At 56.0% G+C, this 27962-nt stretch overlaps 1 protein-coding gene across 2 annotated transcripts; it reads left to right on the top strand.

The window, feature by feature from the left end:
• Positions 1-27930, top strand: INCENP (inner centromere protein). Of its 2 annotated transcripts, none has more exons than XM_068977696.1 (18): positions 1-99; positions 3286-3436; positions 3823-3936; positions 4763-5538; positions 11031-11082; positions 11940-11997; positions 12081-12174; positions 13460-13511; positions 13914-14031; positions 14523-14657; positions 20574-20683; positions 20754-20874; positions 21193-21315; positions 22342-22514; positions 24234-24312; positions 24498-24602; positions 26052-26202; positions 27634-27930. In XM_068977696.1, the coding sequence occupies exons 2-18, from the start codon at positions 3297-3299 to the stop codon at positions 27846-27848; spliced, it is 2616 nt and encodes an 871-aa protein (XP_068833797.1). In that variant the 5' UTR covers positions 1-99; positions 3286-3296; the 3' UTR covers positions 27849-27930. The 2 variants fall into 2 exon arrangements, with proteins under 2 accessions (XP_068833797.1, XP_068833796.1); XM_068977695.1 differs by having other exon boundaries at positions 12081-12195.
• Positions 27931-27962: the final 32 nt, after the last annotated feature.

Raw genomic sequence — 27962 nt, 5'->3', positions numbered from 1 at the left:
GAGGCCGGGAGCCGTGGGGCTTGGGCAGGCTGGGATTTGTGTTGGGGGGGTCGCCGGACCTGGATCGGAGCAGCAGTTAAGGAGACGCGGTGCAGTCGAGTGAGTCTGCGCGGGCGGCTGGCGGGGCTGGGGGGTCGTTAGCAATTTGTTGTCCCTCCGCCAGCCCTGGACCGGGGGGCATGACCTCCCTTATCCCCCGTTGCGGCCTGCAGGGGATGGGTCACCTCTTCCAAGTGACGAGGTGCCCTGCCTTGGTCCTGGGGCCCAAGATGACCCCACCCCTCCCCCTCCAGGTGCCTTTTTTTGACCTGGACGCTCAGGAAGCACCCACCGACTGGGTGTTTGGCGGCATTGTACCAGATGGCATTTCTGTACAGTTAACCCTGGCTCGCCACCTCCCTTATCGGCTGAGCAGCATTTTAAATTGACCCATTTCCGGAGGCCAGTGCTGACTTGTCACTCCCCCGGCCCATTTGCTGACAGTGGCCTTCTCTGGGGCGCCCAGTCAGAACTTAGCGCCTACCTTTCCGAAGTTGAAATGGAGTAGGCGGCAAAGCTTGAGGTTAAGAGCACGGTTTAAATCCGGGCCCCTCCCTTGACTTACCCGAAGACTTGGGCTTAACTTCAGTCTGCCTCAATTTGCTCATCTGCACCAGGATCTCCTTGAGGTTGTGGCGAGAATGAAATGAGATGATGCTCCACCCGAGCATGGAGCAGGTCTCTTTACAGAAAGTAGCTATTACGAGCTTCCTCACTGAGGTGTGGTCAGGGTTATCTGGTGGCCTTCCCGCACCCTCAAAAGAACAGTCATTGTGAAGGAGGGCCGTGGGGCTCTTAATGTATGACGTGAGAAAAGTATTGGGAGAGGAAGATGAGCCTCCTTCACCCTTGGTGGGACGTAAGGTGCTTTGGGTTTGTATCCAGGTTCTTATAGGGGACTGAAAAGATTTTTATTGCCTTTCCCCAGACCCTCATTCTTAACACTGATCTCCTTTCTCAGGGTCATCTCTGATCTAGTGACAGTGACCCTTTTTAAATAGGCTGAGGCTGCTGAAAACAAACCTCCTTATGGAAGAAGCTCAAACACTTTTTTGCACTTTGTGTAAGAAGCCCTGACCCACTTTGCCATTTACTTTTTTAAATAAAAGAGCAAATTGTTGCTTTCCATAGCACAAATTGTTTTGTGTTCCTTAAACAGGTCTCTCCTAGCCTCAACCTGGATTCCTGTCGTTAGCCAGGACTGAACGCTGGGACAGAGGGACTGGGGGGAGTCAGAGGGATGGCAGCCAGGAGGCTGTGCTGTGACTGGAATCTGCACGCCTGTCTCTGCCCAAAGCCTCCGCGGTCCTGCCCTGACGGGTGCTGCTCTTAGCTCCTCGGAGTAGGGCTTTGGATGAGAAAGGCGTGCTCTAACCTGTGTAGAATGGCCTCATTTGGTGTCCCTGTGTGTGTGTGTCTTTGGGGAGGGAGTTAGAGTGGCTGTAGAATGTTTATCTCTAGGTGTACAGTTGATAGATGGATCTGTTCATTCAACAGGTGTTCCTTTTGTGCCAGGCATTCTGCCAAGCTCTGGGCTTCAAAGCTACGAGCAAGACAGATCAGGGCTTGCCCTCAGGGAACAAATGCTTAGTGGGCAGAGACAGGTAGTCAGGAAGCAGATACATCGTCACCTGAGTGTTGTGCAGAGTATTGAAATTGATGGATAGGATGGTGGCTGGTAGTCAGGTCCTCCCTGCATTGCTGAGAGCCAAGTGCTGAGGAGTGAGCTGTACCAAATAGGAGACGGAAGGTTCCAGGCAGAGGGCAGAGCTTGCTCGAGGAACAGAGGCCAGTGTGCCCTCGAAATCAGGCTCCAGGAAGGCAGTCCTGTGAGGCTGCAACAGCACCTGGCGTTAAGCCCTTTATAGGGGTCAGTGACTTAGCCCTCCTTCCAGAACTCCCTGTCTTAGGTAGAGGCTGAGCTGTGGGTGGTTCTTGGTTTTGAAGGTGTTGATCGGGTGGCGGTCACTGCCATGGCATGAGACACGCAGTCTGTTATTATGGCTTGTGACTGTCACCTATTAATTCGTTCTTTCATTCATTGCCCCAGTCGGGATGTTTATTGAGCCCCTGCTATGAACCACAATAGAACACTTCTTCCTTGCTTGGGGCTTTGGTGATAATTTTATAACTGAATTTTGAGGAGAATATCTGAGTTTCTAGTTGTTTGTTTTTGTTTGAGTTGCTAGTTTCTTAAGAAATTAAGACATAAAAAGCAAGCTTATGGTTACCAAAGGGGAAAGGGGGGAAGAGATAAATTAGGAGCTTGGGGTTAAAATATACACACTATGATATACAAAATAGATAACCAACAAGAACCTACTGTATAGCCCAGGGAACTCTACTCGGTATCTTTTAATAACCTGTAATGAAAAAGAATAGATATATATGTATCTGTAAACTGAATCACTTTGCCATGCATCTGAAACTAAAATCAGCTATACGTCAATAAAAACTATTTTTAAAAAATTAAGGGAAAACTAATTTTGTATTTTATACTGCCTGATATTTCTAGACTAAGTTTCCTAAAAAAGAAGACACTGCTCATCTGTTTCCCTCATGTTCCCTCATCCATCCGAAGGCATTTCTGTTCAAGGGAGAGAGTTATAGGGGCCCCCTAGAGAAGAGCCTGTCTATGGCCCACCACTTTCTTACCCACTCCTTTGGAATGCAGATCTGTCATTTACTAGCGTCCATAAGGGGCAGTTGGATTTGATGTTCTTTGACCTGACACCTGGGGTTAGCTTGTGTGTACCTCAAGTGTTAGTCACTCAGTTGTGTGCCACTCTTTGCAATCCCATGGAATGTAGCCTGCCAGGCTCCTTTGTCCATGGGATTCTCCAGGCAAGAATACTGGAGTGGGTTACCATTCCCTTCTCCGGGGGATCTTCCCTATGCAGGGATCGAACGCAGGTTTCCTGCATTGCAGGCAGATTCTTTACTGTCTGGGCCACCAGGGAAGCCCCTAGGTGTCCCTTAAGGTGGCCCTCAATCACCTTCAGGCAGTAAGAGGAGTGGGTAAGAGCAGGCATGTGTGTGGGCAGGTCAAGGGGTCCTACCTGGTGGGACTGCAGTTTCTCCTGAACCCAGGAAGGCCATTTGTAATGAGGTCCATTGATCCCAGAATTGGCTGGGCAGCATGGACTTCTGCAGACAGTGTCCTATGGAGCTGGGGAGGGGGTGGTGTTAGAAGAGTGTGAAGATTCCAGCCTGAGCCCCCATGCCTCTTGTCTCTGCTTTCTCCAGGCAGAGCCACCATGGGGACAACAGCCCAGGGGCCCATTCACTTGCTGGAGCTATGTGACCAGAAGCTCCTGGAGTTTGTCTGCAACGTGGACAATAAGGACATGGTGTGGCTGGAGGAGATCGAGGAGGAGGCCGAGCGCATGTTCACCAGGTGCGAGGCTAGGGGTTCCGGGGGCGGCGGCAAGAGGGGGGCACGCTGGCAGGATGCACCAGGGGCTGCCTGGCTGCTGTGGCCTTTGGGCACTTCCCCACCTGCCAGGCAAGACAGGCTGCCGGGGTCCCTCCTGAGTGCCTCAGATGCGCGGGCTAGGGAGAGGGGTTGGCCTGCGCCTTGGAAGGTAGGGCCGCCTGGCAGCCTTGCTCCCCTGCTCCCCTGCTTCCCTGCGGTGACTCTCACGCAGCCTTGGAGCGCTCGCTTGGTGCTGGTCACCCCAGCTTGACCAGCCACTGTCAGGAAAGGGGCAGCGGTGTGGCTGGGTGGGGGAGGGGCAGTGGTTTCCAGGCAGCCTCGACCATCACTGTCTTCGTACCAAACAGAGAATTCAGCAAAGAGCCTGAGCTGATGCCCAGAACGCCTTCGCAGAAGAACCGACGGAAGAAGAGACGAATTTCTTCCATTCAGGACGAGAACAGAGACCCTATCCGGAAAAGGTACGAGGGGCAGGAGGCTTGGCGCCCACGAGGAGAGTTTGATTCAAAGGTGTTAACTGAGATCAGGAGCAGTGGGCACTGCGTGCGCCATGCCGAGGGGGATGAAGCAGGCCTGGAGCCCGTGGAGTCCAGAGCTTATGTGCGTTAGGGTAGGGGTGGTGTTTGATCTGGGCCTCGGAGGATGGGGAGGGTTTCTGGAGGTGGGAGAAGCAAGAGAATCTGACTTTCTGCTTGGGGGAGAGTGAACAGAGGTGTAGCCTGGGAGCTGGCTGTCTCCCAACCCCCTGTTGCTATGGTGGTTCTAACTGCCCCTGCAACGACCGTGGGTTTCAGAGTACCGGGGAAGGAGGCTGGCTCTTGGAGTCAGGCAGTCCTGGGTGTGCACCCCAGCTCTGCTGCGTAGCAACTGTGTGTCCTTGGGTTAATGTTCCACCTCTCCGAACCTCAAGTTTCTGAAATTTAAAGTGAGGATGAGAGTCCCTGCCTCTCGGGGACTGTCTGGTGGATTAAGCGACAGAAGGAGCGATTCCTCCAGCAGGGTGCTTGGCCCAGTCTGACCCAGTCAGCGGGAGTTTTATGGGAATTTAATCTTCCCAGCAGTCTTGTGAGGACTGGCATCATCCCAGTGCACAGATAGGGAGACTGAGGCTCGGAGAAGAGCATCTGGGGTCTCTTGGCTAGAGGCAGCAGAGTCTGAATTGGAACCCCAGTCTTCTGCCTCCAAGCTTCAGACTCCCCTGGAGTTGGCAGCTCCTCCAGCTGGAACTGTGGGCAGCCTCCCCGCCTCTCTGGGTCGTCTCAGCTTCTGTTCCGCCCCCTGCACCAGGTTGTCCCGCAGAAAGTCGCGGAGCAGCCAGCGGACCTCCCGGCACCTCCGCAGCAAGGACAAGGTGGAGAAGCTGGCCACGGTGGTGGGCGAGAATGGCTCTGTCCTGCGGCGCGTGACCCGGGCTGCCGCCGCAGCGGCGGCCGCTTCTGTGGTGGCCGCCCCTCCTTCACCCACCTCCAGGTCTCCCACCGTCCTGACCAAGAATCTCAAGGAGAGCCCAACGCAGTGCCAGCCAGTGCCTGCGGTAAAGATCAGTGCCAATGAGCGCCAGAGCGCCGAGCAGTACCTCAGTCACCTCCAGTCTGCCCAGGCTCCGACCCCTGCCCTGGCCCCGGCCTCCCAGATCCCCTCGAGCTCGGATGAGGATTCAACACCCCATAAGGCAGAGGCGGGGAGGCTGGAGTCTGTCACCGTGAGCTCCCTGATGACTACACCTCGGGACCCCAAGGGCCGAGGGGCCGGGGCAGGAAGGTCCGCCTCCAAGCTCCGGATTGCGGCGGCCACCCCCGGCCCACAGGACTCGCCCAGCTCTCCGGCCTCCCCATGGCGGGAGCGAGTGCTGGCTCCCCTCCAGCCAGATAACTTCTCCACCCCAATGGGAGCCCGAGTGGACCGGCAGTCCGTGCGGCGCAGCCTGATCGCCCCAGGCCCCCAGGCCTCCCTGGCTCAGAATCACTCCCCAGTTTCCAAAGAAGACAGCACCATCCGACGATCAAGCAGAAGGATCGCGAAGAAGACTGCCAAAGAGCCAACTGCCTCCGCCCGCATCATCTGTGAGTCGGGGCTCGGTGTTGGGCAAGGCTGCAGAGGGTGGTCCTTTGTGCCTGGCTCAGCGGAGGGTGTCTGGGGCCCCTCCAAGTAAGGAGCTGTCCACAGAACTTTCTGTGATGATGTGAACGTCCCAGATCTGTGCCATCCCACATAGTAGCCACTAGCTAGCCACGTGTGGCTATAGAGCCTTCAAAATGTGGCTCCTTTGATCCAGGAGCTGAATTTTTAGTTTTATTACCTTTTATTTATTTCTGATTTAAGTTGCCACGCAAAGCTCGTGGCTGCCATGTTGGACAGAGCAGATTCAATCCAGCGCTCTTGTTTTCCAAATGAGAAAATTGAGGTCCAGCACTGTTTTCCACAGTGTCCCCATGGTTAATGCCATGCTGAGCTTACACCTGGGCCTGTCCCTCAGGGCCGGCGTGTTCCCCTTCCCTCCTGCCCAGACTCTCTTAGATTCAGCCTGCTTATGGGCCACCTCCTGTTAGCATAACTGTAGGGCCTGGAGATACCGAGGTGAAGAGAGATGAACTCTAGGAGGGACACATAGCTGGGTTTGAGTGCCAGGTCCACCCTTTACCGCCCCGTGACCCCGGGCAAGTTACAGGAATTCCTTTATGAGCTTCACTTTCTCACGTGTCAGCTGATAATAATAGTATCACTTCAAAGGTTCATTGGGAGGTTTTCTTGTTAGTGCACATAGGATGCTTAGAGCAGCGGCTGCACAGAGAAAGGGCTGTGTAACTTTGTCATCATCTGATCCCAGCTCCAGGGATCCTTGTCCCAGATGGGAGCCTGTGTCGTGAGCCACAGATAAGGACAGGCAGCTCTAAGAATCAGGGCTGTCTGCATGGAGGAGGTGGGGTCTGAGCTGAGAGGGTTGCGAAGACTTCCTGGGCTTTTGCCTGGTGGAAAAATTCAGGAAAAGGTATTCCTGGCAGAGGGAACAGCTTGTATGGAGACCCTGAGGCCTGAACTGGCCAGTGATGGGGTATCTGGGTCTCAAGCTTGACCCCATGAAGGATGTGGCCCCTAAATGGTTGTTGGAAGGTTCCAGCACTGTGTGAAAAACAGCCAAGAAGAGAAGGAACAGAGCAGAGAGTCCAGGGAGGAGGGTCTAGCCAGAGGACAGTGAGGTCCTGGGATGGTGGAGAGGACAAGCCAGGTATTTACATTAATGAAACTGAGGCTTAAGGAGGCCACTGAGTCTGTTAAGTTGGGAAGCTGGGGCTAGAGCCCCCTGTGTTTCGTCCTTTCTAGGATGACGGGCCGCTCGCCAAGGAGGCCAGGTGGAAAGCCTCGGGGTGGGGCATCAGGCAGGCGAGGGCCTGGCCCAGTTTCTTCCCTGCCTGGGGAAGGGCTTGCTCTAGGGTCTGGGGCCCATGCAGACCTGTGGTCTGACACACTGACCATATTTGGATTCTCAGAAGGGCCCAGATGGTTCTGACGTGTCTTGGGGATGGGGATGTCCTTAGGTGTGAATCTCATCCTGGGCAGGAGCCCAAGGGGGAGAGCAGACCTGGAATTCTAGAGGGAGGGTCAGGGAGAGACCCTCAAGGCTTCCCCACGCTTCTGGTTCAGACATCTGGACACTCTTAAGCCAGTCTTTTCCCTGGAGAAGGAAATGGCAACCCACTTCAGTATTCTTGCCTGGGGAATCCCATGGAGGGGAAGCCTGGTGGGCTGTAGTCCATGGGGTCGCAAAGGAGTTGGACACAGCTTAGTGACTGAACAACAACTTGGCCCCGCCCTGAACACAGGTGGGCTTCAGATTTGATCTGCCTTTGACACAGTCCTATGGAAGGAAGACAGTCAGACAAGGTGGTTAAGCCCTGGAGACACTAGAGCCTGCAGGACCTGGGGCATACCCTTCTCAGAACCTCAGTTTTCCAATCTGTTAAATGGTAAGAATGCCTGTCTTGAGTGTGGGTAGAAGACCCGTCTTAGTGGTTGGATATGGTACAGCTCATTCGTCCAAAACGAAACAAAACTAGGTGATAAAACCACAGTCAGCCTGTGTCCCTACAGCTCATCCGAGGAGTGCCTAGCTGACCCTCCTAGGGTGCTCAAGGGCGTGGAGCAGGGAAGGGCAAGAGGGCTTCCTGGAGGCCTTCCTGACACCCAGGCCCTGGGGCTTAGCTCAGCGGGCAGCTTAGAGGTGGGGGTCTTAGTTTGGGTTCCCCGGAAGCAGCCCTCAATGTCAGGGTTTAAGAAGAGCTTGTTACTATGGGAGGGAGAGGAAGCACCTGCAGCAAGGGAGTGGGGAGGTGACCACCAGTAACGGGACTGGGGCCTCTGGAGCCAGTGTGGAGCCCTTGGGAGGGGCTGCTGGGTGGAGGCATTAACCCCCCCAAACTTGCAGGGTGCACAGTTGGCCACACTTCACTGGGCAAAGAAGTGGTCTCTGAAGTGGTCAGGTGGGGCCAGGGCCACTGCCCTGGGTTTCTGCAGGGCCCAGCTTTACAGGCCGGGCTCCTCCCCAGCTCTGCACTGGGAAATGGCCCCTCAGCCCCTCTCCAGGCCTTTGCCCTGCCACCAGACCTGTTCTAAAGCCCTAATGGCTTGAGTAGGCACTTAACATTCCAGAGAAGCTTTTACACACTTCTGTGTGGTCACATGGGCGTCTTCTCACCTTTCAGCCCCCTCATCAGCAAGCCCTGAGCTGGGATGGGAGGCAGGGGCTGGGAGGAGTCTCCTGGCTGTGGACCCCGCAGGTAGGAGCCTGCCCCTGTTCTCCACCGCACTCCCCCAGGCCTGCCGGCCTCCCGCCTAGTGAAAGTCGCTCAGTCTCTCTGACTCTTTGCGACCACATGGTCTATAGTCTGCCAGGCTCCTCTGTCCATGGAATTCTCCAGGCAAGAATATTGGAGTGGGTTGCTGTTCCCTTCTCCAGGGGATCCTCCCAACCCAGGGATCAAACCCTGGTCTACTGCACTGCAGGCAGATTCTCTGTCGCCTGAGCCACCTGGGAACCCTCACAGAAGGAAGGTCCCTGCTTCCGGCCTCCCATCCTCTGCCTTAATGTCTGGCCACGCCCCCGTGGCTCAGATGCTTCGCAAAGCCCGCTCCTTCCTGCCTCACGGCCTTGGCCGATGCTGTTCCTTCTGCCCAGACTGGCACCTCTCAATTCGCGGCCTCAGGACCTCAAAGAGCTTTTGATTATGAGGACTCTTATCTGTTGGTAGTTATTTAATACTTTAATAGAAAAGTAACAAACCTATTAAGGTTAGTTTTTCTTTCTTTCTCTTTTTTTAAAAAATAACTGTTTTCCAAACAAATGTGGTGAGGAGACTGGCGCTGTTCTCCTGCTGTGAGAATAAATGGCATCATCCCGTTGATGGGCGGCTTGGAAGAAGGCAGCTGGGTGCTGCCTTCAGTCTGTCGCGTTGTGCTGTGTGGGTTCAAGTCTGCGGTGAAAATCTGGCCTCACACAGAAACCTAGCTGGCAAAGGGAAGAGGACTTAGAAAGCGTTTTGTTGTGTATTCTCTTTTTTCTTCCAATTAATTTGTGCGCACTCGCAAGTGTGCAGAGTTACGCACACCTTCCAGGTGTCGAGGCACTTTATCATATATTGTCTTAAAGGACCACGTTTGCTTTCTGGTCTCATCAGAAAGGTTTTTAGGTATCAGGAAGCTATGAAGTTCGTGGCGGTTTTGGCTTTTTGTGGGGCTCAGTTTTTTTTATTCTTGGCAACAAATCCTGTTCGTTGGATTTGAAGGGACAGGCTCCCTTGGTTCATTTCTAAGACAGTATCTGCCAGACAACCCAGGCTTGTTGAGCCATAGTTTGTCAGTTGTTCTTTGACTTAAAAACAGCATTCTGTTTCAAAATAAAGGGAGGGGGTGGGGCCGGTTCAGGTGAGACCTCAGACCCCTGTGCTTCTTAGAGATTTGGCTGTGCAGCCCAAGGGCATTTTGCTTACACTCTACTTTATGGCAGAGTGTATTAAAAAGATATGAACTTAAGTTTATTAATTTTAAAAATATTTTATTTCTTTACTTACTTATTTATTTGGCTGCAAGTTTCTTTTTGTTTTTTTTAATGCTTACTTATTTGACTGTGCCGTGTCTTACTTGGGGCACGCGGGATCTTTGATCTTTGTGGCAGCATGTGGGATCTTTAGTTGAGGTTTTTGTATTATGGTGAAAATAGTTAAGACCTTGTGGGTCCCCCGAAAGAGTACTCTGGGGCCCTCAGCTCTCAGGAGGCCCAGACTACACTCAGAACTACTGGCCCAGACATCCCCCACCCGCTCCTTTGCAGCTTTCTTACACTTCACTTTCCAGCCTCCAGACCAGCTTGAAGTCCTCTCCTCTTTCCTGTCGTGACACGTGTCACTGGTCAGCCACAGGATTACCTGGTGATTGTCTAGACCAACTTGTGGCCCGTCTGGTTTGCTCTCTGTTGGGTCCCCAGGGCCTGGTGCATAGTAGGCCCTCGACGTATGTTTGCTGAATGCATCTGCTGCTTTGTGTTCAGCCTGTGCTGGAAGGTGGAGGCCCGAAGCCCAGCACTGTCCCTCTTTCCAGACACTCCCAGCCCAGTGAACTTTGTCCTCTGAGGGGCTTGTCACCAGCTGGGGAGTAGCAGGAGACATTCAGGCAGCAGCTCTGTGGAGGGTGTGAGGCGTCAGGGGGGTGCTGACAGCAGGGCTCTGCACCCCGGGAACGGGGAGGGGTCTGTGGGATGAGGGAGTCTGGGTCTAGTGAAGGGAGGGGTCTGTGGGGTGAGGGGGTCTGACTAGTGATGGGAGGGGTGTACAGGTGGAGGGGGTCTGTAGGGTGGAGGGGTTTGTGACTAGTGAAGGGAGGGGTGTACAGGTGGAGGGGGTCTGTGACTAGTGGAGGGGGTCTGTGACTAGTGAAGGGAGGGGTCTGCAGGTGGAGGGGGTCTGTGGGGTGGAGGGATCTATGACTAGTGAAAGGAGGGGTCTCTGGGGTGAGGGGGTCTGTGATGAGTGAAGGGAAGGGTCTGCAGGTGGAGGGGGTCTGTGACGAGTGAAGGGAGGGGTCTGTAGGGTGAGGGGGTCTGTGACTAGTGAAGGGAGGGGTCTGTGGGGTGAGGGGGTCTGTGACTAGTGATGGGAGGGGTCTGCAGATGAAGGGGGTCTGTGGGATGAGGGGGTCTGTGACTAGTGAAGGGAGGGGTCTGTGGGGTGAGGGGGTCTGTGACTAGTGATGGGAGGGGTCTGCAGATGAAGGGGGTCTGTGGGATGAGGGGGTCTGTGACTAATGAAAGGAGGTGTCTGCAGGTGGATGGGGTCTATGACAAGTGAAGGGAGGGGTCTGTGGTGTGAGGGGGTCTGTGACGAGTGAAGGGAGGGGTCTGTGGGGTGAGGGGGTCTGGGTCGAGTGAAGGAGGGGTCAGCAGGTGGATGGTGTCTGTTGCAGAGAGACGCAGCCAAGCCCCCAGCAGAGCCTGGCTGCCCTGGACTTCTAGGACAGACCAGGCTGGTTCTGAGGGCGTCTTTTTGTCCCTTTGTTTTCCCGTCAGGCCACAGTTACCTGGAGAGGCTCCTGAATGTTGAGGTGCCCCAGAAAGTCAGGTGAGTTGAGTTCCGGGGCTTGGGGACCTTCCTGGGCACACGCACTGCAGGCCCTTTCCAGGTGAGGCCCCCCAGTGGAGGCATTTCCTGTGCCTGAGCCTTCCCTTTCCTTGGGAACCACTCCTGAGCGGCCCACCACTGCCCCCTGCCCCAGTTTTACCAGGAAGTGCCCCACGGGTGCCAGGTCTTCCCACATTGCTCGTCAACATCCCTCATCAGCCCTGGCCCCTCCAAGCCTTATCCTGGGGCCAGAGCCCCATAGGTTGTCAAATCCAGAGCCCTGAGGGTGAGCCAGCGCAGTCATGAGGAGTCAGTTTCTCCTGAAGTGCGCGGTGTGGGGATCGGAGCTGCTCCGTTTATACCCCAGCCGTGCTTGGGGCCAGCGCCCCTTTCCCAGGGGGCCACGTCCTGCCATCCCTGGAACTACTGCAGCCCCCACCCCCCACCCCCGTGGCCCCTGCTCTGGAGCAGAGGGTTGGTGCTGGGGATGGGCAGACCCACTGGCTTTGCTGGCCCCACGGTAAATGGAGGAGAGGCCTCAATGAGACATGGCTCATTCTGGCCAACCGGGTTGACTGGGAGCTGGGAAAGGGCTGACATCCAGAACCCAGGCCCCGATGGGATCTGAATGAAGCCAGACTCAGAAGCTGACACCCCTCGTCTGCCCGGGCCACAGACTTAAAGCACCCAGCACCTGGCTCTGGCTGCTCTGCCCACCTGGGGCTGTTGGGGCTGTGGTCCAGTCTGGGGCATCTGATGGACCCCTCCTGGCTTGCTCCCCCAAGGCATGCGAGAGGGGCTCCCTTGGGGAGGCTTGGGCAGGGTGGGTCCCACAGTGCCCCCTGCTTTGCTTCCAGCCCCAAGGAGGAGGAACCCAGCAAGGAAGCTGAGCCTAAGGAGGCAGCCGAGCCAGAGGTAAGTAGGCAGGCCAGGGAGGGGTGGGCTCGAGGCCTGCGAGTCCCGGGGGCAGACTCCTGAAGCCTTGGTTCTTCCCTTAGGTCCCCAAGAACAATGGCAGGGCCTTGCAGCTCCGCAGCACCACCAACATCACCCTTAGCCCACCAAGCTCACAGCCTGCAGCCAGTAGCCAGGGTGAGTGTGAAGGGCAGCAGGGTGAGTCTCCTGACCTGCTGGTGAGGGACACTCAGGCCTGTGCAGGCCTTGGTAGCCTCTGTCTGACTTTCTCTCGGAAGAGAGGCAAGGCGGGGTTTCTGGGCTGACAGGCTGAGGGTACGTGAGACCCGGGGTGCAGAAATCTGCTTGAGTCGACATGTTTCATCTCCCACCTTTTGGCTGAAGCTGCTGCTGGGTACAGTTGGGAGGCCATGGCCAGTTGGTCCAGGAAGCTGGGGTGGGGGGACCTGAATTAGGGCAGTAACTGTGAACATGCCAGGTCAAAGCCTCGAGCCTCCCTCCAGGGTGGGGAACAGGAGGGTCTGGGTGCTGGGGTGTGAGCATGTGGCCTTGTGTTTTGTCTGCCGCTGGCTCACTTCTCACCTCTAGGTCTCCCGGCTGAAAGGGCAGGAGCGCTGCGGGCACCTCCCCTGGTTCAAAGTGCAGTACCTGAGGGGGCTTGAACGTGGCTCCCTGGCTTCATGACTGGGTTAGGGACAACGGCCACGCCAGCCCCACAGACCTCAGGGGTCGCTGCCAGAACCCTTTGGAATAGAGAGTGTTGTGACGGACTTCCCTGACAGTCCAGCGGCTAAGACACCACACTTCTACTGCAGAGGGCGTGGGTTCGACCCCTGGCTGGGGAACCAAGACCCTGCATGCCACATGGTGTGGCCCACCAAAAACAGAAACGTGAAAGTGTGATAGTGTTGAAGAACCGGGGGAGGGGAGATCGGCCCCTTCTGTTGCCAGGGAAACAGAACCTACTGACCCGCACCCCACATGTTGACCCTGTTCAGGAGCACCCCACCCCCACCCCTGTGCCACCCCTAGCGGAAAGGGCCAGGAGAGGTCAGGTTTCGAAGCCAGTCCAGGGGCCTGTTAGAGCTTATAGCTTCCAATTCTTCTTCCCATGAAAGGCATCCATGTTAGTGTTAGGCTGTGGAGAGGGGGCAACTGGGCTCTCAGTACTAAAGGCGAGTGGGATGTGCTTGGGGCCACCTCGATGGGACTGTCTCACCGTTTCACCCCAGAGGCCAGGCCTGGGGACAAGGGGTCTGTGGACTGGGGGCAGCATGCTGGCTCTGCATGTCCCGAGATGTGTCAGGACCAGACGGTGCTAAGGCGGATGCTCCTGCCCCTGGCCACCCCGAGATACCCTGGGAAGAGAGCTTTGCCCCGGCCAGGGCTGCTGCCCGTGGGCCCCTTCCCTGGACCCCTCCCCACCCTCCCTGCCACCCCCTTGAACCTCCTCTTTCCACAGAGGCCGAGACTGACCAGGCAGATCACCCCAAGGAGCCACCCCAGAGTGTCAGGTTTGCATCCGGGAAGGGGCGTGCAGGCCGCCATTCAGAGGGGCAGGAACCCTGAGTCCTTGGCTGGGGAGGGTGGGCACCTGCGTTTCCTCTCGGCAGAGGTGGGGCCTGGTGCTCTCACTTAATAAAGGAGACAGCTTCGTGCTGTGGGGTGAGCCTGGCCTGGGGCTGGGCGATGGGATCCCTGGCTGCATGAGCTTAGGCTGGTTCATTTCCCTTCCTTTGACCAGGCAGCAGGGGGTCAGTCAGGGAAACTCACCTCTGTGGTACCTTTCAGGCTGGAGTCTTGGGGGCTGGGCCCAGTTCTGTTCACAGGGGGGCATCTTTTCTGGGGCATGGCAGGGCTGCTGGGGAGGACACCAGGGCCGGCCCCCTGACACCACTGTCTCCACGCCTCGGCAGGAGGAAGCGCAGCTACAAGCAGGCGGTGAGTGAGCTGGACGAGGAGCAGCAGCTGGAGGATGAGGAGCTGCAGCCCCCCAGGAGCAAGACCCCCTCCCCGCCCTGTCCTGCCAGCAAGGTGCGTGCACGCTGCCCTCCCTCTGAGCCGCTGCCCCGCCCCCGGGCTCTGGCCCTGGTCTCCTCTGTCCCGCCCCCGGGGCCTGACCCTGGTCTGTCTGTCCCGCCTCCTGGGGTCTGACCCTAGTCTGTCTGTGTCACCCCTGGGGTCTGACCCTGGTCTGTCTGTCCCGCCCCCTGGGGTCTGAACCCTGGTCTGTCTGTCCCGCCTCCTGGGGTCTGACCCTGGTCTGTCTGTGTCACCCCTGGGGTCTGACCCTGGTCTGTCTGTCCTGCCCCTGGGGTCTGACCCTGGTCTGTCTGACCCTAGTCTGTCTGTCCTGCCCCTGGGGTCTGAACCCTGGTCTGTCTCTCCCGCCCCCTGGGGTCTGACCCTGGTCTGTCTGTCCCGCCCCCTGGGGTTTGACCCTGCTCTGTCTGTCCCGCCCCCTGGGGTCTGACCCTGCTCTGTCTGTCCCGACCCCCGGGGCCTGACCGTGGTCCCGTCTGCAGGTGGTGCGGCCCCTCCGGACCTTCCTACACACCGTGCAGAGGAACCAGATGCTCATGACCCCGACCTCGACCCCCCACGGCAACATCATGAAATCCTTCATCAAGCGCAACACTCCCCTGCGCGTGGACCCCAAGGTGAGGAGCTGCCAGGGTCTGGGCCAAGGCAGGTTGTGGCCCGGCCCACCGGTCAGGGGCCAACTCGAGCCTCTGTGGCCCTGGGCTGCCTCGACCCTGGGGACTGTCCCATCCCCTTGGGCTCTGCCTGGCCGCCTCGTGGCTTGCCTGGCTCCGGGTGGCCTCCCAGGTGCTGGGTCCTGGGCCAGAAAGTTACAGAACTGACCTCGCCGGCCGCCACCATGACCGTCCATCCCCACACACAACACCGTTCCCTCCCGGTGGCCTGAGTAGTTAAAGTGAAGGACACATATGGACACTGATTTGCTGGGATGAGGGCTGAGTATGCCAGAGGAGGTGATGGAGACGCTGGTGAGAGGTGGGCAGGCGTCACCAGGAGGGTGGTCTGCCTTCCAGGTCTCCCCCAACCTGGCATTAACTCTTGGCTTTTTCCCCTGTCTCCTCTCCTCCACAGAGCAGCTTCGTTGTAAGTAAGGCCTTCCCCTTCCTCGTAGCCTAGCTCCACGCAGCACTTACCCGCTGTGGCCCTGTCTCTGAAGCTGACAGCACCTGTAGAGGCACTAACGTCATCGATGGGAGCGTTGAGGGGGCCGGAGGAGGGAGGTGAAGCCGAGCTGCTGGCAGGCCGACCCAGCGGAGCCTGCCTGGGAGGAGGCATCTCAGAGCCTCCCTGAGGCAGGAGGCAGCAGAGGGGGTGTGACCTGCGGCCTGTCCCCGGGGCCACATCTTGCAGTGTCCCCCCACCCCCCCGGCCACCTCCTTCCAGCCTCCCTCCCTCCCTCTTCCCTGTTGCTGGGCTCATCCTCAGGGTCTGGGGCTGCGAAGAGAACAGACAAGGCTTCTCTGATCCCAGGCCACCAAGATTTACTGGGTTGCAGACCTAAGCTGCTGCCTTGAGCGGCAGGCAGTGCGGGGAAAGGAGGGCTGGGTCCTCCGGGTGACACTTTCTGGAATAGTCAGTGTCATCCCTTCAGAAAGAAAGCCACAGGAGCTGTTCTCTTCTCAGATGTCCCAGAGCCAAGCTGGACGAGCGGCCGTGTGCAGGGAGCCGTAGGGCACTGGGACCGGCTTGGGCCACGGTCCTGGCTCCCGGGGTCTCCTGCGCAGCTGCACAGCCACAGTCCCCGTGGTCCTTTAGTGTCCACTGGCGCTTTAAAGGGTCTCCTACCAGGAGGGCTTCTGCCTCTAGCCGAGGGTCTTAGGGCCTCAGCTTGGCAGTCAAGGGGCTTCCCCACAGCTGGACAGGCAGGCCCTGAACTTGCCTCTCCTGCAAGAAGGCTGGTCCCATCTGGGTGGACAGGGCCGGGACGTGCCATCCAGTATGCCAGGGAGCAGCTCTGTGGTCCTTAAGCACCTGTTTTTGTGCCAGGGCTCTGCTGGGCATCTGTGCCCACAGCAGTGAACCAGCCCTGGGCTTGTTCCTCCTACGAGGAACTACCCGTGCCCCACCCAGACTGCTTGGAGCCTCACAGGGCCCGTGGGGATGACCAAGGGATTCAGGAAGCTGCCCTTCCCAGCTGTGGGGAGCCCAGGTCTCTGCACGGGGCATCTGGTGGGTAGGACAGTCCTCAAAGAGACCAAGGGACCTATACAGGTCTCTGTGGCCTTGGACTGGTTTCCTAACCTTTGGGCCTACATTTCCTTGGCTGTGAAATGTGGAGACAGTGGTCCATTCGTGCAGACCCAATGAACCAAAGAGAAATGTGTGTCAAGCCGCCAGCACAGGGCTCGGCATGGAGTGGTTTGATGAACGGCAGAGACGCTGCTCAGTTGAGGCCCCTGGAGGCAGAAGGGGCTGTGCAAGCTTTTGGATTGTTCCTGCTCTCTGCCCTGGCCTTGATGGGGGCCTCTGGGGAGCAGCCCACCTCTCAGGGTTGGGGCAGAGAGGAAGCACGGGTTCTATGGCTTAAGTAACTCTTGTTTTCGTTCTGTGAGCTTCACAACGCAACAGGATAAATTCTGTGACCTGGACTGGGAAATCCTAACACCTGAGCTTCAGGAAAAGAGCCTGTTTTCCTGAGCTCTGCTGGGAGCAGGAGTCTGGCACATGGAGGGGGTGGGGTAGGAAGAAAGGGTGGGCACTCTCTGGGTGCCACATGACCTTTGTTTCCCCGGTGCTTTCCTCACAGGCCGGCAGACGGGGTGGCCTCTCACTAGGTTCCCCTGGGCCTGGGTGTTTGGAGAGCAAAAGGCCACCTGTTCCTTCCCTGAGGGGGGCCTCCTGAAGGCCAGCGCCCTCCTCCAGCCTGGCTCCTACGGCTCAGCGTCGTCTCTGTTTCCATTTCTCTCTCCATCTTCTAAAAAAAAAAAAAACTTTTTATATTAAAAAAACAAACTTTACAGTAAAATTTATGTTAAAAATGATCATACGGTAAAATCTATACTTTGTGAAAGTATAGGTTTATGTAACCCCCTGCCACAACTGGGGTGCAGAGCAGTTCCATCCCCTCCCCTCCCCTCCCCGCCCAAAACTCTATGCCCCACTCACAACCCATGTTCTCCATCACTATAGTCTTGGCCTTTTGAGACTGTCATGAGGGGAATCATGACAGGTGACCTCTTGAGACTGGCATCTCACCCATTACATTTGAAGTCAGTTTCTGGTAGACAGCATATAGTTGAGTCACGGTGGTTTGGTTTTGTTTTTTCTTTTTAAAATCTAACAATGTCTGATTTATTTTGTTGTACGTTTGGATTTAAGGATATAAGTCTAGCGTTTTATTATTGTCAGCTGTTACCATTATTTTTTTTTCTTCTGTTTCCCTTTCTTGCCTTCTTCTGGGGCTCCCTTGAACATTTTTTAGTATTCCATTTTAATTTGTCTTCCACGATTTGGACTGTGTCATTTTGAGTGTTTTTTGGTGTTTGTTCTGAGGCATTACATACTTAACTTTCACAGTCACTTTAGCATCTGTATCTTATCAATTACCTGTAGGCGCCTTGACTCCCCGCTGTGTATGAACCTTGTCTTACGTATTTCATCTCCATACATCGACAGCCCTGGCAGAATAATTTTTGCTTTCAACTGTCAAACATTTTAAAGAAACTCGAGAGGAAAGGAAGTCTGTTGATATTTACCCAGATATTTATCATTTCTGTTCTTCATTTTTGATGTTTTCTTCTGCTATCATTTCTCTTCCATCTGGAAAACAGACTTTAGCAATTTTTTGAGAACAAGTCTGCTGGTAGCAAATTCTCTAGTTTTCCTTTGTCTGAGAAAGTTCATTTGTGAAGGATATTTTCACTGAATAAGTGGAATTCTCGAGTAACAGTTCTTTCCTTTTAGCAATCTTGCAATGTGCCATTTCTGTCTGGCCTCGGTACTTTCTGATGTCCGTCAAATGATTGCTCCCTGTTAGATAATGTGTCTTTTTTTCCGGTGCTTGCTTTGCAGGTTTTTTCCATTTATATTAAGTGGTTTTTGCGTTTGTTTTCAAGCTACGCGGGGTCTGCGTGGCGGCGTGCAGGCTTTCTCCTGTGCAGGTGGGGGCTGCTCTCGAGTGGTGGCGTGCGGGCTTCTCACTGCCGTGGCTTTCCTTATTGTGGAGCACGGGCTCTGGGCACGTGGGCCTCAGCAGTTGTGGCGCGTGGCCTCAGCAGTTATGGGTTCCGGGCTCTGGAGTGCAGGCTCAGTAGCTGTGGTGCGTGGGCTTAGCTGATCCACAGTGTTCGGGATCCTCCCAGCCCAGGGATCGAACCCATGTCTCCTATATTGGCAGGTGGATTCTTTACCACTCAGTCATCAGGGAAGCCCTGTATTACTAAGTTATTAGCAGTTTGATTCTTTTCTGGCTGGGTATGTGTATCCTTGGGTTTATCCTGTTTTAGGTTTTGATGACCTCAGCTTCCCTGGTGGCTCACACAGTAAAGCGTCTGCCTGAGGTGCGAAGACCCAGGTTTGATCCCTGCGTTGGAAAGATCCCCTGGAGAAGGAAATGGCAACCCACTCCAGTACTCTTGCCTGGAAAATTCCATGGATTGAGGAGCCTGGTGGGCTACAGTCCATGGGGTCGCAAAGAGTCGGACGTGACTGAGCGACTTCACTTCACTTCACTTCACTTTAATCTGTAGATTTATATCTTTCAGCAAGTCTGGGCATTTTCAGCCATTATTTCTTCAAGGTTTGGTTTTCTTTCTCCCCAGCATTTCATAAACCTTTTGTTGTCATCCCACAGTTCCTTCAGGCTCTGTTAATTTTTCTTCAATATCTTTTGTCTCTGTGCCTAGACTGGATACATTCTATTGATTTATCTTCAAGTTTTCTCCATTCTGCTGTTGGGTCCATCCACTGAAATTTTTTTTCAGTTACTGTATTTTTAGTTCCAAAATTTCCATTTGATTCTTCTTTAGATCTTTCACTTGCTGAGAGTTTTTATTTTTCCAGTTTCTTAAGAATCCTCTGATGAGTTATTAAAGCATTTTTGTCATAGCTGCGTTAAAGTCTTTGTCAGGTAATTCCAACATGTTGTCTTGGCATTGGTGCCTGTTGATTGTCTTTTGCCATGGGAGTTAAGATTTCCCTGCTTCTTTTATGCTGAGTAATTTGGGATTGCATCCTGCACATTTTGAATATGATGTTAGGAGTGAGTTAAAGTTGCTCAATCATATCCGACCGGCTCTTTGCAACCCCATGGGCTGTAGCCTGCCAGGCTCCTCTGTCCGTGGAATTCTCCAGGCAAGAATACTGCCATTCCCTTCTCCAGGGGATCTTCCTGACCCAGGGATCAAACCTGGGTCTCCCATGTTGCAAGCAGACTCTTCACTGTCTGAGCCACCAGGGAAGCCCGTGTTAGGAGACTGGGTCTTGTTTAGGTCTTATGGAGAATGTTACTGTTCGCTTTAGTGGCAACCCGCTGGCCCCGGCTGTGGTTCCAGCGTGAGTTCAGGTTTCCAGCCTTTATGGTGTTGTTTGGACCTGTCCAGGTGCTCCAGCCAGCGGTCAGGCTGGGGTCTGGCAGGTGGCCCGTGGCTTTAGTTCTCAAAGCTTCGGGTGTGATAGTCAGGGTTGAACCCGTGTCTCCTGCACTGACAGGCAGATTCTTCACCACTGAAGAAGGAGCCCTGAAACAACTCACACTTTTTAAAAGTTGTTTTTGAAATTATTATGTAGCCGTATCATAAGTGTGAAAAATAAAGAGAAAAAATGGCACCTCTCATCTGCCTGTGCAGCCTACAGTAAACCTCTATTAGCATATGGCAGTATTATCTTTCCTTTTCAACTGTTAGGAAGTAGTTAATACACACAAAAGTATGTGTGTACGGTCATGTTACACATATAATAAAAAATTAATACATGTACCTGGGGGCTTCCCTTGTGGCTCAGCTGGTAAAGAATCCACCTGCAATGCGGAAGACCTGGGTTCAATCCCTGGGTTGGAAAGATCCTCTGGAGACGAGAACAGCTACCCACTCCAGTATTCTGGCCTGGAGAATTCCATGGACTGTATAGTCTATGGGGTCGCAAAGAGTTGGACAGGACTGAGCGACTTTGAGTTTCACCCATCCACCCCCTTAAATAGAACATTAACAGTAACTTTCAAAACTGCCTTTCTGTCCCTTCCCAATCCCGTTCTTTCAAATATACTTTTTACATAGCTAGACTCAGAGCATACATCCAATGTTGAGCCTGACTCTTGTGTTGCCCAGGACTTTCCCAGGCCCAGGTGAGGGCACGCGTGTCTCAGGCCCCTGGGAGGCCTTTGGATTCCCCCAGGAGAGAGACCGAAGCCCCAGGCCTCCATCTGGGTGGGAATGGAGGCCCTTTTGGGGTGACTTTGCCTCTCAGAAGCAGTCTGGTGCTGCTGCCTGTCTGGTAGGGTTGGGGAGGATTGCTGTGGGGGTCCCAGGGCAACGTCTGGGGGTCGTCCTGCCCCAGCACCGGGCTGTGCTCGCTCACTCCCTACCCCCCCACCCCAGGAGAAAGAGCGGCAGCGCCTGGAGAACCTGCGGCGGAAGGAGGAGGCTGAGCAGCTCCGCAGGCAGAAGGTGGAGGAGGACAAGCGCCGGCGGCTGGAGGAGGTGAAGCTGTAAGTGCCTCCATGCCCTGCAGCCCACCCAGCCTCGCTGGACCCCCGTGACCACCCTGTGTGCCCGCAGGAAGCGCGAGGAGCGCCTCCGCAAGGTGCTGCAGGCCCGGGAGCGGGTGGAGCAGATGAAGGAGGAGAAGAAGAAGCAGATCGAGCAGAAGTTTGCTCAGATCGACGAGAAGACGGAGAAGGTGCGGGCCTGGGCTGTGGGCGGCAGCTCAGTGGACTGGACCCATGGGGACCCTACCGGTCTCCTGCCCCATATCCTTCTCCTGTCCGTCATGGGCCCCGCAGTTCTGAGCCACGTGGAGGGTGGAAGGTCTGCTCTGGGGCGAGCACAGCCCTGTGCTCCTGGCGGGACTGCCTCCTGGCTGCCCCCTCCCCAGGGCTGTGGGAGCAAGCCGGGTCCATGGGACTCAGAGTATCTGTCACACAGAGTACCAAGCCCCACTCCATAGGGTTGAGTGAGGGGGGCTGTTCCAATGGGCATCTGGGCTTGGGCTCTGCAGGCCAAGGAGGAGCGGCTGGCAGAGGAGAAGGCCAGAAAGAAGGCAGCAGCTAAGAAGATGGAGGAAGTGGAGGCGCGCAGGAAGCAGGAGGAGGAGGCGCGGAGGCTCAAGTGGCTGCAGCAGGTGTGAACGCGGGCGCGGCCGCAGGGAAGAGGTGGGGGAGTCTGCAGGGCCCCGAGGACCGCCGGGCACACGCCGCTCCATCAGGTTGATCCTGGTGGATCTTGTCACCTCGAGCTCGGAAGGAGGTTCAGCAGAGGCTGTGGAGGTGGGGATGGTGACAGCAACCTGCCTTGTGTTTTCTGCAGAGGCAGCAGTTTGAGGGCTAAGTCCATGGCCTCGGGAGCCAGACTTCCAATTTCATTTCTGCCCTCTGTTGGCTGTGTGACCTTGGGTGGGTTCCTTGACCTCTCTGTGCTTCATTTCCTTCAGGTAACAGTGGTATCTATTTGATAGGGTTATTGTGAGGATTACGATTACAGGGCTTCCCTGGTGGCTCAGATGGTAAATAATCCACTGGCAATGTGGGAGACCTGGGTTTGATCCCTGGGTCAGGAAGATCCCCTGGAGAAGTGAATGGCAACCCACTCCAGTATTCTTGCCTGGAGAATCCCTATGGACAGAGGAGCCTGGCGAACTACAGTCCGTGGGGACGCAAAGAGTCGGACAGGGCCGAGCAGCTAAGCACAGCACATAAGATTACAGGCCCACCTGTCCTGAGAACTGTCAGTCTTACGACTCTAGGGGATGAGAATCTGTCATTGGGGAGTTACAAGACTAGTGGCTGAAACGTATGAAGTGTTTCCATAGTGCCAGGCACTGTTCTAAGTGCGTCGTGTATATAAACCCAGCAGGCTCATGAGGCATGGGCGTAACTGTTGTCCATGTTTTATCAATGAGGACAGACCAGGCCAGAGGGCTTGTGTGACCCGCCCGGTGTCCCCCAGCTCCAGGGTCTGGCTCCAGGCTGTAAATACACTGCAGCAGCAGAAGTTGTCGCGGGGTGCCTCTCAGGCCGGTCACGGTGCTCCCTGTGGACGGGGCTTTGGTGGGGTGTCCTGGGCTCACGCCGCTCTTCCTCCCCGGACGCTCTGTGGCCCCTGCAGCCCGGGCTGGCCTGTGGGCCCTGACCGCGCTCCCTGTTGACAGGAGGAGGAGGAGCGGCGGCACCAGGAGCTGCTGCAAAAGAGGAAGGAGGAGGAGCAGGAGCGGCTGCGGAAGGCGGCCGAGGCCAGGAGGCTGGCGGAGCAGCGGGAGCAGGAGCGGCAGCTGGCGGAGCAGCAGGAGCGGAAGAGGGAGCAGGAGCGGCTGCAGGCTGAGCGGTGAGCGGCCGGGCAGGCGGCCCACCCCCCGGGGGCCTCGCCGTCCTCCTGCGCGTGTGGCGCACACAGGCGTAGCCATGACCCAGGGCAGCTCCCGCCTTCACTCGGGGGTCTGGAAAAGAAGGGTTCCCTTCCTCCTATAGGCTTCCCTGGTGGCTCAGATGGGAAAGGATCTCCCTGCAGTGCAGGAGACCTGGGTTCGATCCTGGGAGGATCCTCCTGGAAAAGGGAATGGCTACCCACTCCAGTATTCTTGCCTGGAGAATCCCCATGGACAGAGGAGCCTAGTGGGCTACAGTCCATAGGGTCGCAAAGAGTCAGACATGACTGAGAAACTGACGCTTTGCAAAACAGGGAGGCTTTTTTTCTCTTGGCTCCAAACCAGGCAGACCACCCAAATGTGGTGTGTTGGTTGCTGGAGATTCAAGGAGTACCAGGCAGGGTCACTCAGGATTTTGTCTCATTCTGCCTCCAGCCGGATAAGCTGAGCCCTTTGGTGTGTTTTTTTCTCAGCTGACATGAGGCAGGGAGGTTGCAGGGCGAGCCAGCATTTCTCAGCAGTTGCTGAGGGTCTTTGGGTGGGAGTGTCCCACCAAGAAGGATGCCCTCTGGCGTCCTTGGCTCTTGCCCACCACTCTGCTCCTCTATTCTGATGATGACTCGCGTTGCCCCCCATCAACATTTCCTGGCAGCTCCCTACCCCCATCGGGGACCATGGTGGATGAGCCAGCCCTTTCAGAGACAGGGGTCTCTGCGATAGGAAAGATTTCCACACTTAGTTCCACCGGTGTTTATCCAAGACCAATCACTGTGCCTGGTTGTGCTGGGTTCTGGGGGTGCCAGGGAGGATAAACCACAGTCACCGTTGGCCGAGAGCTGTATGGGGCCCTGTGCCTGTGTGTAGACTTAGAGAACTCTGCCTGTGTGTGTGTAGACACACGGCAGACCTTGGCCCAGGCCCTGCCTCCACCTCCTGGGAAACACCAGGCGTCCATCTGCGTGGGGGGTCCACCGCCAGGGGGCTCACTGCATCGGGGCTGTCTCCTGTGCTTGATGAGTGGCACAAAGGTGTCCTTTGACCTGTGGGCAGAGCCAGAGACAGGAGCCTGGGAAGGGAGCAGAGGGTGGCAGCTGGTGTGCTTTTAGAATCGCACGTGTGCCCGGCAGCACCGGGGGCTTCGAGGGGACGGACAGTGGTTTGGTGGTCATAATAATTGGCAGCTACACGCCTTCCACCCGTTTCTTTGTTTAAACCTGTGGCCGGTGTACCAGCAGCTCCACCTCCAGAGGGGCACACAGGTTCAGAGAGGTTCCGTGACTTGTTCAGGGTCATCCAAGCAAGTACACGGAGGTGGCTTGTGAGCAGCCCCGCCCAGCTTCACATCAGGCGTGGGCCTGGGTGTGGGCCTGCGGTCAGGATGAGTGGCAGTGACTCAAAAGACCTCATTTCACTGTCCCGTCAACTCTGGATGAAAGGGGCTAGGTTCCCATCGTACGGCAGATAAGAGCCAGGTGCAGAGTTGTGGAGGAGGGGGGCCCAGCTTGGTGGCCTCAAAGCCCAGCACCCCCGACACGGGTGTGCACGCCAGCCCCCAGCGCAGCTGCTGGCCCTCAGCTGGTGTGCCCACCCCGCCAGTGGGCTGGGGCGCCTGGCTTCCCTGGCAGGGACGGAACAGGGGCTCGGTTTCCTGCTCTGACTGGCTCTGGCTCGGTCCTCAGGGAGCTGCAGGAGAGAGAGAAAGCCTTGAGATTACAGAAGGAGCGGCTGCAGCGGGAGCTGGAGGAAAAGAGGAGGAAGGTAACGGGGGACCGGGCGTGCGGCTCCCAAGGGCTCTGCACTGGGCTCTGGGCTGGGGCGGCCTGGCCCCAGTGGTTCGGGCAGGAGCTGCTGTGCCCGCCGGGCTGCGCTGGGGTTGGCGCAGAGTAGGGGAGCGCACTCCCCTGGTCTGTGACATCCTGCCTCCCACTGTCTCCGGGCCCCAGGAAGAGCAGCAGCGCCTGGCTGAGCAGCGGCTGCAGGAAGAGCAGAAGAAGGCCAAGGAGGCCGCGGGTGCCAGCAATAGCCTGAACGTGACCGTGGACGTGCAGGTGAGGCCCGGGCGTCAGGGTGGAGAGGCCCCCTGGCTCTGATGATTCTCTTCCCAGGAGCTGGAGGCGCAGGCTGAGTATATTAGGACTGTGAGAAAGGGGGGCTTCCCTTGTGGCTCAACTGGTAAAGAATCCACCTGTAATGTGGGAGACCTGGGTTCAATCCCTGGGTTAGGAAGATCCCCTGGAGAAGGGAGAAGGGAAAGGCTACCCACTCCAGTATTCTTGCCTGGAGAATCCCATGGACCATACAGTCCATGAGGTCACAAAGAATCCAACACGACTGAGCAACGTTCACTTCCCTTCATGAGAAAGAGGAAGGATACAGTCAGCCCAAGTGTTTCCCCCCCAACAACTATTTTTGATATATGTATTGTTCTTTATTCTGAAAGTAGAAAGTAGTTTAAAAACAAAAGAAACTGAGCTTTATAAAAGAATACAAAGCAAAAGAAAGGTGCCCTCAAAGGGTAGGTCTAAGTCTGGTGTATTTCCTTCTATATTGAAACATTCATAAATATTTTGTACACACTTTTTCTCACACACACATATATATAGTTTTTTAAATGGGCCCAGACTGTACATTCCGTCTCAGTCTGTTCGTGCTGCTACAACAAATGACCCTAGACTGTGTGGCTGAAAGAGCAGACGTGCTGGGAAGGCCAGGGTCAAGGCGCTGGCAGGTGAGGGCCCTCCTCTGGCTGACAGATGGCCGTTTTCTCGCTGTGTCCTCAGATGGCTGGAGGGGAGAGGGAGCTCTCTGGGGTCTTTTCTAAGGGAACTGATCCCACTGAGGAGGGCTGTACCTCCCAAAGGTCCCACCTCCAGATACCATCACACTGGGGGTTAGGATTTAACATAGGACTGTGGGGGAAGAATACAAACGTTCAGTCCAGAGCACATACCGTTTAGCAGCTTGATTTTTTTCCCCCTCCTCTTTTTTTTGCTTGTTTAATGTGTTGTACACACCTATTTCTCCATTTATTAATTGCTTCTGGTGGCTGTGTTCCATTTGGTACCAGAATTTCTTTAATCAGCCCTCCCCAACTAGCATTTAGGCTATTAATGCTGTTACAGACGGATGTAGTGTGAGGAAGGGTTTTCGTTGCAGTCTAGTTTAGGATGTTGAAAACTTGGAAGGTCGCTGAACCAGGTGGTTAAATTACAAATCATGGAGTTCCTGGTGCAGCGCCCTGCAGCCATTCAAAGGACATACACACATACACACTGACCTGGAAGAATGTTTGTAACATGCTTTTACATGAAAAAGGAAGACATAAGAATCATGTATGTGGCATGATTTTTTTTTTTCAAATCAAAAAGCAACCCCTGAACCTTTTTCTTTCTTTTCCCTGTGAAATGAGGGGAGGTGGCCAGAGCCCGGCACTTCTCAGCGTCAGGAGAGGCCAGCATGCAGGGCGGGCGGCCAGTAGCCATGTTCGTCTTTTCCAGTCTCCAGCTTGTACGTCGTATCAGATGACCCCTCAGGGGCACAGGGCCCCCCCCAAGATCAATGCGGATGACTACGGGATGGATCTAAACAGTGATGACTCCACCGATGACGAGGCCCATCCCCGGAAGCCCATCCCCAGCTGGGCCCGAGGTGAGCGGGGCCTGGAGCTCCCCAGGAGGGCGGGTCCCCACTTGTGACTCCGAGGGCTCGGCGGCTGTGGGTATCAGGAGCCCATTGTGCTTGTGGGCTGGCAGCTTGAGTCTTGGGCCAGCTCTGCGTCGGACCTCCCGACGCTCCTGGAAAGGGTGGGCGGCCCTGACCAGTGAGCTCACCTGTAGACCAGACCTACGGCGCTGGGTGCCTCCGTTCTCAGCAGATGAATTAGATCCTGGCTGACTGCCGGCAGGTGTGGTGCTGGGTATTCCGTCTCAGACTCTGGCCTACCCCTGGGAGCCCCACCCAGTAGGCTAGATGGACCCAAATATGTCGCCTGGGATGGGAATAGAGCTCAGAGAGGCAGCGGGGTTTTGGCTGTGCATGAAGAGTTGGAGTGGGGGTTCTGGCCAGCTGGTGGCGGGAGCTGGGGGTGGAGATGGGAGCCCGTAAGCAGGATTGGGCCCCGAGTTTACACATCTCTAAACAGGAGTGTGGGTGAGTTTGAAGGTGCCTTAGGCCTGGGTCCAAACCCTGCGGGAGTGAGCGAGGCCAGTGGGTGCCCATCTCACAGAACTGGCCGAGCTGATGGTGGGGTGGGCCTCACTCCCCGGAGGAAGGGCCCAGAGCCCCAGGAGCTCAGCCCTCTACAGACCACAGGCCCTGTGAGTCTCACTTCATCTAAACCCCACAGTAACTGGAATCTGACTCTGTCTCCTTAATAATAAGTCATTCTGGAGGTGGCAGCTGGCAGGAGTCAGCGTGGCTGGGATGCCAGGCTAATTGTGGTTGACCTCCACCAGCCCACTTGAACTCTCAGTTCTCCCATCTGGAATGGGGGTGCTGAGAGCACCCAGCTGAGAAGGGCTACTGATGACAAAGCACGTTAGTGCAGGAAGGCCTGGTACCAGGCAAGCGCTGGGCACGCATTCTGCCACGCTGACCCCCTGGGTTCCTCCTCAGCCTCGCTCTAGGCTCTGAGCCACCAGCAGCCCCAGCCTGCACCAGGCATGACGAGGCTGCGGTGTCGATGGTGTGAGTAGCTGGTCAAGGCCGTCAAACATGACGTCAGATGTGTTGGTCCTGGAGCTGGACTTGTCTTTAGACCCCAGCTCTGCCGGTCACCAGCTGTGTGCCTTTGGGCAGGTCTCATCGAGGTGGCCGTGGTGGTCTCACGATGAGGTGGTCATGCAGTGACCTCGGCCGAGTGCCTGGCTCACGTGAGCTGCCAGAGCAGGGCTACAGGAGCGGGCAGTGAGGGGTTATTGCTGTTTCGTAGAGGAGGACTCTGCGGAGAGTTGATGTGGCAGGACGTGGGGGAGTGAGGAGGCAGAGAGGTTGACAGGGCTTCTGTGGGAGGGCAGGGAGATGGGAGGAGACGCAGGGGGAACACAGGGCAGTGAGCCAGCCCTTCATGTCCCCCCGCAGGCACCCAGCTCAGCCAGGCCGTCATCCGCCAGTATTACCAGCCCCCAGACCTTCTGGATCTCTTCGGAAGCCTCCTCCAGCTGGACTTGGAGGAAATCTTCCAGAAGAGCAAGCCCCGCTACCATAAGCGCACCAGCTCCGCCGTGTGGAACTCGCCGCCCCTGCAGGGCCCCAGGGTCCCTGGCAGCCTGGCCTACAGCCTGAAGAAGCACTGAGCCAGGCCCGCAGGCCCGCTCGACTGTCTCGGCCTTTGCTGTGTCTGTCTGTCCGTCTCTCTGTTGACCTGCTGCCCTCCTGCCTGGTATCCTGTCCCTGAGGGTTTGGTCAGA

The sequence above is a fragment of the Capricornis sumatraensis genome, chromosome 8, assembly GCF_032405125.1.
Source record: "Capricornis sumatraensis isolate serow.1 chromosome 8, serow.2, whole genome shotgun sequence".
Lineage (NCBI taxonomy): Eukaryota > Metazoa > Chordata > Mammalia > Artiodactyla > Bovidae > Capricornis > Capricornis sumatraensis.
This window is presented reverse-complemented; position numbering and strand designations above follow the sequence as displayed.

What these genes read in the sequence shown, in the direction of transcription:
- INCENP (XM_068977695.1), top strand. Translation starts at nt 3,297, where the DNA reads ATGGGGACAACAGCCCAGGGGCCCATTCACTTGCTGGAGCTATGTGAC. An exon ending in ACGTGACCGTGGACGTGCAG is followed by an intron (nt 24,603 to 26,051) that starts GTGAGGCCCGGG and finishes CGTCTTTTCCAG; the next exon opens with TCTCCAGCTTGTACGTCGTA. An exon ending in CATCCCCAGCTGGGCCCGAG is followed by an intron (nt 26,203 to 27,633) that starts GTGAGCGGGGCC and finishes GTCCCCCCGCAG; the next exon opens with GCACCCAGCTCAGCCAGGCC.